We start from the raw sequence: 15,594 nt of genomic DNA, 5'->3' as shown, positions 1-15,594 counted from the left end.
TCGAGAGCCCTACAAGCACAAGAGATCTGTCTTTGCCCCGAGTTCATGTTGTACTTTGTTGCTCACACGGATCTCTTGGGATTCCCTATTGACTTCAATGTTGAGCCACCTCTGGACACACAGTAGTGAAGATGAACACTAGCTGCCACTGGCAATAAAGTAAACGTGGGAAGTCATTTGAGTATGAATAACAGCTCCTACATAGTTAAGAAGGAATCCTTGTTCAGAATGTGACAGTGATTAGCAGCATGTGATTTTTGCTTGAAAAACTTGTTATAATTACATAGATGGGCACATATGCAGCACTGTCCTATGCATGCCTATTCAGAAGTGAACCCTATTAAGTTCAATGGGACTTACTCTCAGGTAAGTGCATGAACCTGTTAAGATGGCATGCTAAGCTAAGGTGGTTAAGCATTTTGAGCTAAACATTATGACTTAGCGGGCCTGTTCAGAAGACACCTTAAACCCTGCTGGTTAAGGCTTTTGGTTAAGCAGCAGGGTTTAAGGTGCCTTGTGTGATGGGTTTTGCTAAACCCTGCTCACTCACTAACCACAGTCAGACTGTCATCAGCAGGGTTAGTGGCTCTAACTGGGGCTTAGAGTGTTGTGTGCGACAACATGGCTTGTGGTTAGTGCTAACCTCAGAGAACCACAGTTTCACTAACCACAGAACCTGAAGTGTCATCTGAACAGGCCCAGAGAGCTCCGGCTATTGGGCAGTATAGAAATGTAATAAATAAATAAATAATAAATAAATATGAACCATGATTTAGCATGTTGTGTGAACCATTCCTAACCATAGTGGCTACATAATCACGGTTTAAACACATTCACTAACCATTTGCTGCAAAATGGTTAGTGACCTAACCATGGCTTAGTGTGTTGTCTGAACAGGCCCAATATAGGATTGCAGGCTTAAGTGCTTCAATGGTCCTAAGTATCTGTAAAAAAAAATTGGATTATGACCAACATAATCCAACATGTAATAACATGTTATCTTGACTGTTTCCTCTTTTAATACATAATGGGTTTAAACTCATTTATTGATTTCTGTGCCTAAGAACAGAAGTAATATGTCCCCGTTTACTAACAGGGACTGGCCGGCGAGATCACATTACGCCAGTCCTTTTCCAGCTTCATTGGCTGCCAGTCCAGGTCCGGGCCCGATTCAAAGTGCTGGTATTGACATTTAAAGCCCTAAACGGTTTGGGGCCAGGTTATTTGAAGGAACGCCTCCTCCCATATGTACCTGCCCGGACCTTAAGATCATCTACAGGGGCCATTCTCTGTGAGCCCCTGCCAAAGGAAGTGAGGCAGGTGGCTACTAGGAGGAGGGCTTTCTCCGCTGTGGCACCCCGGTTGTGGAATGAGCTCCCCAGAGAGGTCTGCCTGGCGCCTACACTATACTGCTTTCATCGCCAGCTGAAGACCTTTTTATTCTCTCAGTATTTTAACGCTTAATTTTAACTTAAATTTAAATTTTACTGTTTTAACTCTGTATTTTAATCTTATATCAATTTTGCTGCGTGGTTTTATCCTGGTTGTGCTTTTTATACTGTATTTTGTAATTGCGCTTTTAACCTGTTGGTTGTTTTATTTTGGTTTTAATTTTTGTGAACCGCCCAGAGAGCTTCGGCTATTGGGCGGTATAAAAATGTAATAAATAAATAAATAATATCATGTTTATTTATTTATTAATTACATTTCAATACCGCCCAATAGCCGGAGCTCTCTGGGTGGTTATTGTTGTGTTAGTGCATAATCTCTATGGTTGTGTCATTGTGATAATTAAAATTAATAGTTCTTTGTACTGATACAGATTTGTTCAACCAAGTTCCTAAAATTTCTTTTTGTGTTAGTGTCCCTGATAATGGGTATTCCAACAGTGCGAAGAGAAAAGAAAGATTATTTGATGAAAACGCTAGATTCCCTTTTCTATGGAATGTCTGAAGAACAGAAGAACAATTGTATGATTGTTGTCTTTGTCGCAGAGGTAAGATAGCGTGAAATAATTCATTTATGTTCCCAAAATGAAAATGTAGCCATTTGTGTTTATATATTATATTTAGTAACCTCTGCTATTTGTTCTTCATCATAGCTCATGGAAGAATTTCTTATGCATTCTCTCTATGAAAACCAAATCTTGTTCTCTGTGTAAGGTGAACCTTGGCCAAGAGACTCTGTTTAATTAAAGATCAAAAACAAATGTGATAGGATAGACACATAATAGCCATACAGTTATTATCAAGGTAGTTAATTTTGGTCCTTTCTCCAGCAGATTGTGTAACAAAACTGCTCTCACATAATTTTATTGGCGTTCTCATTATGTATAAAAAAGGAGAGAGAAACTGAATTTCTCTATCAACTGTGGATTTTGAGTTCTCTTTTGAGTTTCACAACATAATCTATTGCAAAACTGTATGGTGCTATATAAATAAATAATAATAATAATAAAACAATACCATGAGTCTTATTCCATCAAGTTTCAATAATACCTATCACACCCTATTACTTTCTCATATTAGTAATTCAAGTTAATTCTGATTATTTACCATACTCTTTGTATTAGTACATAATCATGAGACTCCAAGGCTTTGCACCTTCCTGGGTTCCCTGCTGAATTTACCTGCAGATTACCAGACACCACTTACATCACGTTGCTTCCTCTTTTGTCACATATGTTCTTGCCCCTAATGCTTTGCTCAGTACTTAGCTATGGGATTTTCCTCCCTCCCTGAAGGATTTAGTGGGGCTTTTTAATTGTATTTATTATTATTATTAGTAGTAGTAGTAGTAGTAGTAGTAGAATTTCTAAGCCACCTTTCAGGCCATCTGTTCATGTGGCTATGGGGTTTTGATATTGCTTTCTGGAGTGGGAAAGCATAAATGCTCGTGCCTCCCCATTTGCCATTCAAATTTATTGTTGTAAGCAGGGTCATCACAAAGCCCACATTTACATCTTTCAAGACTGTTTGATCCTAATCACTTCTTTCCCATTGCATTGCTCTTTGCTGCTGAGTTACCAGTCAGTGTTGCCTACTTTGAGCTTGCTGTTGAAATGGGGTTAAATTTTAATGGAATAATTGGCTGGCAAATGTTCCTTTTAAAAATATGCAGTGTCAGATGCTAGAACTCTTGACTGCCATTCTTGCAGTTCTGCTGCCGGGTCCAGAATGTAGAGCTAAATAACAGCAAAAGCTATATGGGCATCAGTAATAGAATATAGCACTTCCATTGGCTTGTTCCCTCTTCAGCTTTCAGGCAACCCTCTCTGCTCAGTGGTTTTAAACTGACAGTGTTATGGATATATGACCTTGGAGAAAAACAGTAGTTTTTGGCACAACAGCATTGTGCTACTTACAACATTATATAATGTTAGTGCAGAGAGCCCAGATAGAATCTGCTCGACTGATGATATTCTGAGACAGTATTAAGGAACTAAGAGTACATTTCACATATATTTTTGCTGCAAAACTAGAGGATAACCATCTCTAGTTAATTCTACATACAGCACAAGCTGCTGTGGATGAATTGCGTGATTACCCTAAAAGGTCTAAAGCTGGAGGCAAGAGTTCATTCTTTCTCATTCTGCTAATTGCAATGAAACATTAGCCTGTCTGCCATTTTAATTTTGGAATACTTGTTGACATTGCTACGTAAATGTACCAGAGTCAAGATCCAGTGTGTGATCATAGCAAACATTAGAACTTCCATTGGAATGTGATGCCATCAGCCCCCCTGTGTGTTTATGTCGTGGGAATGTGCCCTAAGTCTGTCAATACAATTTCTCATATAAATGAAAAACTCGGAATAAACTGTTGGAAGCTCTCTGTAATGGATAGCCTGAGGCAAGGAAACTTCTTGGGTGAATTTTCTCACCAATAGTTTAAGAAGAAACAGTTTGTGATTAACTCAGCTGCCCTCTCATTACTGAGAACCAATCTGAACAGAGTACACAGTTCATTGCTATCAGTTAAGAGCTAAAGACAGATTTTTTTCAAAAGTAGGACTTTTTATACATAACTTATATAAGAAAATACATACAGTTTAATTTTACTGATTTATTTATTTAATTGATTGATTTAATCCATATTTATAATACAAACAAGAGTGAAGCAGTTGGAATTTTATGGAATATTTAACATGCACATAATACAATGGATTCTGCTATATTAATTGTCTGAGTGGGGAGAACCAATAAAGAAAAAAAATGAACATATACATCTCCCATACTGGTGTTCAGTACAACTTTTATTTTCAGAAAATAGCAGAAATTTTTTATTACCCTTTTAGGTGGATTCAGAATATGTTAATAACATTGCAGAAAGCATCAGAAGCAGGTAAGTCTTAAATTATGTGTCAATTTATGATGACTTAAAAAGAAATAATGTTATGTCATTTTAAAATTTTAGAGATCAGTCGTATGGGTTACTGTGATGTAATACATAATAAAATGGATATTAACATATGAAAAAATTAGGAAGACTAGTACAGAATTTTAATTGGTTTTGCCAGATGTGATCATAATTCACCAATTCTTAAGGAGTTACAGCTGTCTATTCACTTCTGAATCCAATTCAAGGTGCAGGTGCTTACTTTTAAAACCCGTAATGACTTGCAACCCAAATATCTAAAGAAGTATCTTTCCCTATATCAGGGGTGCAGGACCTCGGGCGGGGCGGGGCGGGGCAGGCAAATCTGGCCTTCTGCAGTTCTCCAGATGGCTACATTGCCTCACCCTGACCCCACCCCCTTAGCCTTGATCATTTGATGGTTTTACAGCTTTTGTGCACTCCCCCTGCCCACATGCCTCTCCTACGGCTTTCTTACTGGTGCTAAGAGCTTTGTGCTAAAATATGCTGTTATTTTTTTAAAAAAATTGCACCTGCCTCTTTTGCCTTCAGCCCCCTCCTCAGCACTGTGGCTCCTAAAAGCTTCTCCAAAATGGAATTTGCCCCTTGGGCTGAAAAAGGTTCTGCACCTCTAGCCTGTACTAACCTGCCTATGACTTAAGGTCAGGGAGTGGGAAACTTGTCGCCCTTCAGGTGTTTTTGGACTACAGCTCATATCAGCCCTAGACAGCATAGCCAATGGGGAGGGAGGATGGGAGTTGAGTAAAGCTTTAGTCACATCTAAAGTCACATCTTTCAAAGGCCAGCTATTCCACACTGCTTGGCATTATAAAGAAATGAATTGGCTTTATTGCATGCTTCGTTGCCTACGCTACATGTTGTGGGTGCCATGGTGTTTTGTTTGTGTGTGTGTGATGTGCATGCTGAGGATACATGGTGTCAGCAAACCTATGTCCCTAGATTGGCCAGCATGACTCGCTCCATTTCTGGGAAGTGTGGGGGGTATCTCCAACACATCCTGAGATCAATCACAGTGGCAATGTTGCCAAGCATGGCTGGCATCTTTGAAGCATTTTTTCTTCTTTCTGCTGTGTTTCCCTGGGTTAAGCTTGTACCTTAAACCCTATTTTTCTTTCTTTAGCTTCCCAGATGAGGTACTCTCTGGAGTTCTAGAGGTTATTTCTCCCCCTGCTTCCTATTATCCTGAGCTCTCCAATCTCAAGGAAACCTTTGGGGACTCTAAGGAGAGAGTAAGGTATGACAGGCAATAAAAGGAGCATCTCAAGCCGCACTTTATTGAGCATTTTTAAATGATGGGGATCATTCTTAATTTCAAGAGGTAGAACTCGGTTTTTGAACATGTCCTCAAAACAATTCACAACAAAACATTATAAGATAATGTAGCAATACAACTTTGCTTTATGAATTTTTTAAATTAACAAATCCCATAGCTCCAAAGAGAAGAAAAATATTTCACAACAGCTTCCAACAGGCTATAGGACTCAAGGTTTCTCTAAATAAAAAGGCCTTTCTGGCCTTTCTGAAAGTGCTAAATCCACAAATCTGACAGACTTTTAAAGGGGAGAAATCTAGTATTAAGAGGCCACTGCTGGGAGTGGAGGACCCTACTGCTGGTCAGATCCAGCTTCAAATCTAATAATTCCTACAAGAGGTCATCATTCCCTGATCCCAACAGCTGGGGAGATACATGTAGGAGAGGGAGTTCCATCAGGCATCCTAGACTCAAGCTGTGTAGGGCTAAAGGTTGAAAAGCAGCACCTCAAATTTAGCCCAGAAACAAACAGAACTCAGAGACTGCTTGTAGCACAAGTGTAATATGCTCTATAAAGCTGGGCAAGATAGAAGTCATTCCACTTCATATTGGAAAAATTGCACTTTCCAACCTGCCTGCAAGGGCAACGCCATGGCACAGGACATTCGGCTACTTTCAGACTTTTATTGTGCAATCACACTGCCACAGTATTTTACAGTGTGGCTCAGACATTGTTGTCTAGTTTGTAGCTCTCCTAATGTTTTCCTTTAAATCCATGAAGGAAGAAAAGTGAGAATAGCTGTACAATGCCTTTTGATTATTAGCAATAGGAACCCTACATTTGGAAACACCCTAAGTCAAGATGTTACTAGAGCATGAAAAACTGTAACAAGATAGATCTTTATTTTCCAGGAAAGGGTGCAGGTGCTATACCAGCCCAGGCTTGCAAAAGACAGTCCTGGCTAGAACTGACAGATGAAGGGCCTGTTCGGAAGACACCTTAAACCCTGCTGGTTAAGGCTTTTGGTTAAGCAGCAGGGGTTAAGGTGTCCTGTGCGATGTGTTTTGCTAATCCCTGCTCACTTACTAACCACAGCTGGACCGTCTGCAGCAGGGTTAGCAGCTCTAACCATGGCTTAAAGTGTTCTGTGCGACAGCACTTTCGCTAACCACAGAGCCTGAAGTGTCATCTGAACAGGCCCAAAGATGCCTAGATCCAGAAGCACCTGCAAGCAGTGGCCAACCATAAATGTCTTGCATGGACAGAGTTTTAGTTGACTTGTTATCATCCAGTCCGTCACTGATTTCAGGCAGATCTTCCAAGCTGACACTGTCATACCTTGTTGAGGTGGAATAAGTTGGGCATCATTTGTATACTGTATACTGTTGACACCTCATTCCAAACCTCCAGACCATCTCTCTCAGCAGTTTCATGTAGAAGTTTAGAAGTAGAGGAGACATGATAGATTCCTGCAGAACCCCACAGGTTAATTACTATGGGGGCAAACACTAGTATTCCACCACCACCTTCTAAACCTTCCCAACAAAAGAGGAGCAGAACCAGTGTAACACAATGCTTCCAATTCTCTACTCATGTAGTTGGTGCAGTAGATACTATGGCTGATGGTACTGAAAGCTGCTGACATATCCAAACAAATCTACAGGGTTACACTCCCCATCATCTTTCTTTCAGGGCAGGTCGTCAACAAGAACCAGCCACCAAGGCAGTTCCCATACTGAACCACAGCCAGAAAACTAGATTGAAATAGTGCTTGATAGGAATTTGAGTTTCTCTAAAGAGCATAAATAAAGTATAAAATAAAGTATAAGAATAAGCTGTTCTTTAAAAACAGAACTTCTTTCTTACATTTAGGTGGAGAACAAAACAAAATTTGGATTATAGCTTCTTAATGCTATATGCCCAGCCGAGGGGAACATTTTATTTACAGGTATGTTCAGTACTACCTACATGGCTACTATGATTTAGAGCTCCATCACACCAGCGATTTGGTGCACTCCCGCCATGCCTGATGTGCGGATTTGCAGCATGGTACTCACATGACGCCGTGCCTGTCCTGCTGACACCCCGCCTCTTCCCCAGCCTTTCCTAGAACACCTAATGTCTGGATTATTTCCCTAAGCATGTTTAACGTTCCCTTAAACCTCGTGTAGTGCTGAACTCACATTTTTCTTTGTTGGTGGCGTGTGCTGTGACTGGATGGATTGCATCAGGTCCTGGCAGGGAAAAGCGATCTCTCCCAGCAGCCAGCTCCAAGCCTCAATAGAAAATCCAAACCTTGCATCCCAGGCTCTAAAGCATTTTTTAAAACCGTACAGCGCCTGAATCTCTGCAGAGACAGGATTGTACTCCCTCGATGCCCCCAAAGAGCTGGACTAAGGGGTTGTTCCATTTTTGCTGGGCAGAAAGGCGGTCTGGTTGAAGTACTCATCTGACAGGACTTGCTTGTATATGTCTTGTGAAAGAGGCAGCGGGGTGGGGTGGGTGGAGAGGAGCAGCCAATAAACTGGAGGGAGAAAGAGAAGGGGTGTGGTGGAGTGGAAGAGCAAACAATTGAAAGAGGAATGTATTCTGGTAAAAGGGACCATAAGCTTGACGCACTTACGTATCGGAGGTAAAAAAAAGTGGAATGAAAGCAGGGAAAACAATTATTTGTGATGGAGCTCTAAACTGTGCCAGATCTCTCTCTTTTGAGGACATCTGTGTCTCGGTAACCTTTAGGTCTTACTTGCTATATTGTTTCATAATTATCAACATCTCTCAATAGCCTACTACTAGCTTTGTAATGTTGTTTCATCACTCACATGACTGATAAGTAAGAGATTGCATATCTAAGAGCCCAGTCCTAAACACATTGCATGGAAGTAAATAAAGTTTCAATGATTGTAGTGGAACTCAGAAGCAGACAGCTGCCCGGCCTGATTAAAAGCATCATGGGATTTGCACTGGAATGTGGCACTTGATGGGATAATGTATTTAATGAACTACATAATGTGAGCCAAGGCTGGTGTCGGCACTTAGTATCTTCAAGCACCTACCCTGGGCCACTGAGTTTAGCCACTATTTAAATTCCCCATAACGCCCTCAACATAGGATCACTCTGGGCAATGATGAACATGTAAATAAAAGCTAGATCCAGTGCTGCGTGGAGTAATACTGCTGCTTCCACTGCCTGATAAGTCTGCCAGGACTCATCTATGGAGGTAAGGGGCCTTCACAGGGAACTTTGCCCAGGGTCCAGGTTAACCTAGAGCCGGCCCTATTTTAAGTTAATCATGATCAGCCCATGTTTCCTTTGACAGATGTTTCAGGTTCATATTTATTATGAAGGGACAGTTCTTATTCATTATGAAGGGCCACTGTCTCAACAGCTTTTGTGCCCTCCACACTGTCCTGGCAACACGTGAAATTTGGAAAACATGTGGAAGAGGGGGTACGATATGGTCATTCCTTCTGAGTGTCTCCTCTGAGGAAGGTTTGGAGTATGGCAACAAGGGAGAAGGGCCTTCTCAGTGGTGTGACCCGTCCCCCAGCAACTGTGGAATGCTCTCTCCACTGAGGTCCATGGGCACTTTAATATTTTTTTGTATCAGATCCTGGTAGTTTTATTGTTAATTATTTTAACTTGTTGCTTTTTTTAAAATGAAAGATTTAGTATGTTTTATCATGGCGTGGACCACCAAGAAAGCTTTGAGTTCTGGACAGTATTGAAATGTAATAAATAAATGAATGATTGAATGGATGGATGGATGTCAACAGCATTCACTCTCAAGGAAGGTCAGCAGGGGTGAGGAATAATCACATCACATTCTCTCCCTCATGGTTTCTGCTTTTCAAACTTTGCTGGAACAGCTTAGGAGACAGAACCATGTGGAAGTGCCAACCACAACACTCTGAATGTATAAAAACTGGTCATGATAGCTGGAACAGGATAGCATAAACCAGGAACAGAAATGATGCAGAATGCATTGTTAATGAATGTCTGAGAGGCTTGCCACAGAATGCAAATCACAATATTGCTTGACCAGCATTCACAGAAAACCCCTCCAAAGCTGCAGTTACAAGCAAGTGCAAAACCCAGTCCTTGCTGACTTCTTCTGCTTGTGTCACTGGCAAATGCTAGCTCAATATGTGTGCCAACACATTTAATAGGTAGTACTGGCTAACTGACTACTGCAGCTACCATCTGCAGACAGATCCCTGGAAATTTGCCCTGAGAAAACAACAACTGAAATATCACAAATATTAGCAACAGGAAATGGAAATGTTGCTGTGCTCTATAAAAAGAGGAAGAAGTTTCACAATGATTGTAATTTATGGCAAGATTTTAGAAATCCAGTGGTGAAACTGAGCAAGAATTGGCAGGAATAGAGAACCAGGTTATGGAATTCCAGAAAGTTTTGGCCCTACATAAAAGGCAAAAATGTCACTGGAAAGATATTATACTGCATTTTGAACAGTGAAGAGAGGACCCAGATAAGAGGTTAACTGCATATGGTTTGTCCAATATTTCCCCTTTAGATAGGGAGAAAAAGGGAAGGGGAATGAATTTCACATAGTACATATTCCTTAGATTTGGGAGATACTTCTGGGTGAGAAGCCCTCTTATGGGTGGCAGATGAGAAATGTCTACTTGCTGCTTTCTTTCCTTCTTGTTGTGCTAGAAGCAGGATGGCCATCTGGCTTACTTTACAGAAGACAGACCTCTGTTGGACAAGCTGTCCTGTTCAAGTCTGGTTTAAAGTAGAGTGACCATATGAAAAGGAGGACAGGGCGCCTGTATCTTTAACAGTTGCATAGAAAAGGAAATTTCAGCAGATGTCATTTGTATATATGGAGAACCTGGTGAAATTCCTTCTTCATCACAACAGTTAAAGCTGCAGGAGTGACCAGATTTAAAAGAGGGCAGATCACCTGCAGCTTTAACTATTGTGATGAAGAAGAAATTTCACCAGGTTCCTCATATATACAAATGACATCTGCTGAAATTCCCTTTTCAATACAATTGTTAACGATACAGGAGCCCTGTCCTCCTTTTCATATGGTCAGCCTAGTTTAAAGTTAAGAACCATAAGAAGGAAGAGCAGAGGCCTTGAAGTTACCCATCAACAGTGAGCACCTGGATGTCTATACAACCTATTTACCCCATCATGGTTGTGCAGTGGTGCTGCGTTGTTTATGTGATGCAGCCACCAACTTGCAGCCACGTCGGGCTTTCCCCCCTGAAATTGCGCCTTTTTGCAATGCTGTTTTGCCATGACTTTTTCATTTGTCCCAGTGTCACCACGTTGTTTCTTCTCACTGTCGTTGGTGGCTTCACTTCAGATTAGGAAAGTGAGTGCAGCTAGGGGCAGCTCTTAATGCAGGGTAGGTGCAGGAACCAGGGCAGGGGCGGGCTGGACGACCTGCGTAATGGCCACCATGGCCATATTACAGTCTAGGGAACAAAAGTGAGGGCAGTTCTTCTTCGTGGTCTCTATGCATCACACATAGCTGAGTGGAACGTTTTTGGCGGGAACCCCAAAAACAAAAAGGGTTTTGCGGTTTTCAGTCTGCTGCCCATTCCCTCCATCTGACTACAGTGCTGCAATTTTTCCTCTCAGGACAGTGTGTGGGCATAAAGCGGCAGCGTATATAGACAGTAGTCTGGACAGCAGTCTGAGCAGCAAGCACACGGGTCACCATCTTCCCCACTATGGTGATATGTATTGTTTTTCCATTTAAGTTATAATAATTTCTAAATGTGCATCAATACGTATAAATTAGATTATGCACATTTTACATAAATCTGTGTCCTTTTGTGGGGTGGCAATGCGCAAGTCGCCACCCTAGCTCTTCTTTCCCTCTATGGAAGCTATCATTTTCTCTTTATTTTAATAGAGCAATGTCTTTCCTAATCAATAAAAGATTGAGGGAAGTTTAGAGAAAATAGTGTCAATATTTTCAGTGCACGCAGTTGTTCATGTTTTCTGCAGTCCACAGGGGGCTCTTGAGAGACTTTTAGTCATGCCAGGGAACAGATAATGGTTGTATGGGAATGATAAGAGCAGGCAGTCAAATCCCTCTTCACCTGGGGTGAAATGTAATTATTCTCTGTGTCCATTTAGGCCTGCTTCATCCTGAGATAATTATGCATTTCCAAAGCTGAAAGCATCTTTGAAAAGCTCTGTTCCAGTAGCTGCTAGAAAGTGCTTTTTGCCAATACTCAAGGGAGTTGAAATGAAAACATTAAAAACTACAGCAGCTTTTAGCATCTTGATTCAGAACTCTTGCCAAAAAGTCAGAAACATTTATTGGGATACTGTTTCACTTCAATAGTTATCTTGGCATTCACACCATTTCACAAAATTGTATTCTTATTTGTTGCAATTAACTGGCTTTAAAAAAAAGTGTAGTAGTGGCGAGGAAGAGGGATTATTTTAATTTCATTGCCATTCAAGAGATCTTGAGCAGATCAAGGGCAGATCTACACCAGGCAGGATTTAACACTTTGAAAGTGGTTTGAAAACAGTATATGGAATGTGTTGTGGGCCCCAATGGTTGTCAATACCGTTATAAACTGTTATAAAGCAGTAGTGTAGATCCTGCCCAAGTTGTTAAAGGTAACAAGGAAAAGCAGTGTCAGTGAGAGAACTATATACCATCATGCAATTTAATTTGCCTACTTTACATATTTTTTTCTGCCAGAAAAATAGAAATAAGCAAAGGGAAAAGAAATGAGAATAAGTTACCAATATAAATAGCCACATGAGCATATGAACAGAAATCAAGACACAGGCAGGACATAATTGTATATTGGGAAATAGATCTGCAAGGGTGTATCTCTACCACCAGTGATATTCCCATTGGTGGTAGGCCCTAAAATGGGATGTTTCAGAGGTGTTTCAGGGTGGACCGGGTGTCACTAATTTTAGTGGGGGGAAATGTTATCGCTTAACTGAGCAATACTAAGTGGGGTCAGGCGGGGGTGGGGGTGGGGGATGAAGGAGTAAATCCTCTTCCACTTCCAAAGCCCTGTCAGCTTGCACTGGCTAGGATAGAAGTTGTGTGGGGTATGACTTTGCCAGACTTTTCAACCCAGTGGATTTTTAAAATCCACCCACTGAAAGCAACATAGGGAAAATAAGTTACATTAGGGGGCTTGTCTTAAGTTGGTGCTGCCTCCCTCTGAAACCCTGCAGTTTCCCTCTCTTAGGTTGGCGTCAGATAATCCCGATGCATAAGGGGGATCGCTGGTTGCCTTCCACCAGAGACCGCCCCCTGATTGGCCCTAAAGCAGTGGTTCTTAAACTTTTTTGGGTCACAGACCCCTTTGAAAATCTAGTGGAAGCTATGGACCCCCTCCCTAGAAAAATGCACATAAGCACATAAACACAACTTTGCATGCAAGGAATATAATTTATTTTATTGAAAACTGATTGCCTCATACAGTGTATGACATATACAAAGTATGAATGAAGTGAACAAGCTTAACAAAAAAATACGTTTCTCACTCTTTTTCATGCAAAAATTAATGGCCACTCCATACAAAAATGAAATACAATATCATAAACAAAACTTTAATTCTGCTCAAAAGTTCATTTCAATGAGAAGGTTGCTGTTGTTTGGCTTGAATAAGAAGATGAAACTGTGGAGTGGTCTTTGACAAGGTAACACGCATGTCATCCTTGACATCCAATTGATTTCAACTTTTTGTTCTGATAGAAACAAGTGCTGGAATGGGAACCGTGTTGGGAGTTTTCTATGATAGATTCTATCATATAAAACTCCCAACACAGTTCCCATTCCAGCTCATGTCTGGTCATTGTCCCTTCCTGGGACTTTATTTAAAGATGCAATGTTTTAAATTTAAAAAATCAACTCCAGTGATTCCCTTAATATAGTGAATATAATTTTTCATTTGATTTTCATGGACCCCCTGAAGCCCATCCATGGACCCCTAGTCCATGGACCCCAGGTTAAGAACCCCTGCCCTAAAGCAACATCCGGTGGCAGAAGAGCCATACTGACATCGCTCCAATTAAAAAGTTGGGGGTAAGTCCCTGACTTTTTTCAATCCGCAGCTTTGTAGGAAAGTCCTGCAATGGCTGTGAAGCTGCACCTGCCTCATATAACTGACACACTGTAGATCCGCAGCCACCGCAGGTCTCTCCCCATGTATAGACAGCCCGAAGACCACCCTGCCCCACCCCTGCCCCACCCCATTTCAGGGCCTACTGCCAATGGGAAAACCACCGGTGGTAGAGTTACACCTTTGCAGATCCATTATGCCCCATCTGTGCTTCAATTTCTGTTCATCTGCTTGTGCAGTATGGAAGTGGCTTATATTTATATTGGCGCCCTATTCTCATTTCTTTTCCCTTTGCTGATTTCCTTGTTTCTGGAAGGGAAAAAATACACCTGTAAAGGATCCCAGGATCTATGGCAACTGCTACTGAAAAGAGTTAATTTCTTTTCCAGCTAGAAGATGATATTGTAGCCAAACCTGAATATATGCAGATAATAGAAAACTTTGCTGCACAGCAGGAATCAAAGGAGTGGATGATCCTAGAATTTTCTCAGCTTGGGTTTATTGGTAAGTATATCAACAATATCAAGACCACAAGGGGCTAGTTTAAGCACAAATAGAGAGTGGATGACAATAAATGGCCTACATTTTTAAAAAATATATAACTGGGTGTTTCCAGGCAAGGCTTTTATGGCGCCATTGCCTGCCTCATTCACAGAATTTTACCAGAGGGTCCAGATGACAATGTCTTTCACCTGTAGCCCTCCTTTGTTTTTCCATCACCACTTCATTAATTTTTGTTATCATGAAAAATCGGATAAGTAAAAAAGATTACTGCACCACGCCTTCTGATTGTTAATGCTAGGAACACTTTATCTGGAAGCACCCTCAGCACCGGATTTTGGTTTGCTCCAAAGTTTTGAATTGTTGTGCTTTAATCACTGCTACAGTGCAATCTTATACATGTCTACTCAGACATTTTCCCATAGAATTCAGTGTGGCTTACTCCCAGGTAAGTGGGTATAAGATTGGAGCCTTCGTATGTGTGATCTGTAAAATAGCATAATGATTTCAAAACTTATCGGGCAGAATCTAGGGAATACCAATGGAATACTACTTTTCCAGTTCTGCTTTCCCGTCTCTTCCTTCCCTTTGTAGCCCTTTGCGCCCCCCCAAAAAACCTTCAGGACAGCACGAGAAAAGGAAATTGGAGAAGTCTGGCAATCCCCCCTCCTTGCCCAAACAGAAGCCCCTTAAACACTTGCACAAGGAATGCAAACACTAGCATAAGTGATTCTTTCAAACACCATTAACTAGTTTGGCATGTTTTGTTCTTCCTTCAGGATTCATCCTGTTCAGTTAAGGCAGTATTATTATTTACCGTATTTCTTCGATTGTAAGACGCCATCGATTCTAAGGCGCACACTAATTTCAGTGCCACCAACAGGGGAAAAAAGCTTTGATTCGAAGAAAAAATAAATGTCTTTGAACATCTTTTATGAGTAGAATTTCTTAGAAAGAGCTGAGTTTTGGGGCCACTGCGCTGGGAGAGGCTTAGGGGTAAGCAAAAAACAGGCACTTACCCTCCCAGCTCCTCCTCCCGGCTTGCGGCTGCTGCAGGAACTTCCTCTTTTGGCTGCCTGCCTGCACGTGGAGGAGAGAGATGAATGGAGCTGGAGCTGCCGCGTGAGAGCAGCTTCGGTGGAGCAGCACAGGTTTTTCCGCGGGCGTGAGGGGTTCCAGGCGGGACGCGCGCCTCCCAGCGCGGCGGCTGGGGGGGACGACCCGGTGCTTGGGGCAGGTGAGCCTCCTGACTCTTGGAGCCGCGTGTCTTCCTGGCGCGGCTGACGAGGGCTGGAGCTGCACGGGGCACGCTGTAGGCTCCAATCAGCCAGCAAAGCAATTTTAGAAAGCCCTGCTTGCTCAGCTTTCTAAAACC

General features: G+C 41.6%; 2 protein-coding genes across 2 annotated transcripts in view; one reads left to right on the top strand and one right to left on the bottom strand.

Annotated features, from left to right (window-relative positions):
* Positions 1-15,594, bottom strand: part of SCOC (short coiled-coil protein) — a 652,090-nt gene that overhangs the window by 560,011 nt on the left and 76,485 nt on the right. The window lies entirely within an intron of this gene.
* MGAT4D (MGAT4 family member D) overlaps positions 1-15,594 on the top strand; it is a 46,968-nt gene that overhangs the window by 13,211 nt on the left and 18,163 nt on the right. Inside the window, exons 4-8 of the mRNA XM_063135399.1 lie at positions 1,863-1,996; positions 4,297-4,343; positions 5,497-5,610; positions 7,502-7,577; positions 14,108-14,222. Of these exons, the coding sequence (XP_062991469.1) occupies positions 1,863-1,996; positions 4,297-4,343; positions 5,497-5,610; positions 7,502-7,577; positions 14,108-14,222 (486 nt within the window). The remainder of the gene's footprint in view (positions 1-1,862; positions 1,997-4,296; positions 4,344-5,496; positions 5,611-7,501; positions 7,578-14,107; positions 14,223-15,594) is intronic.

This window comes from Elgaria multicarinata, chromosome 10 (genome assembly GCF_023053635.1).
Source record: "Elgaria multicarinata webbii isolate HBS135686 ecotype San Diego chromosome 10, rElgMul1.1.pri, whole genome shotgun sequence".
Classification (NCBI taxonomy): Eukaryota; Metazoa; Chordata; class Lepidosauria; order Squamata; family Anguidae; genus Elgaria; species Elgaria multicarinata.
This window is presented reverse-complemented; position numbering and strand designations above follow the sequence as displayed.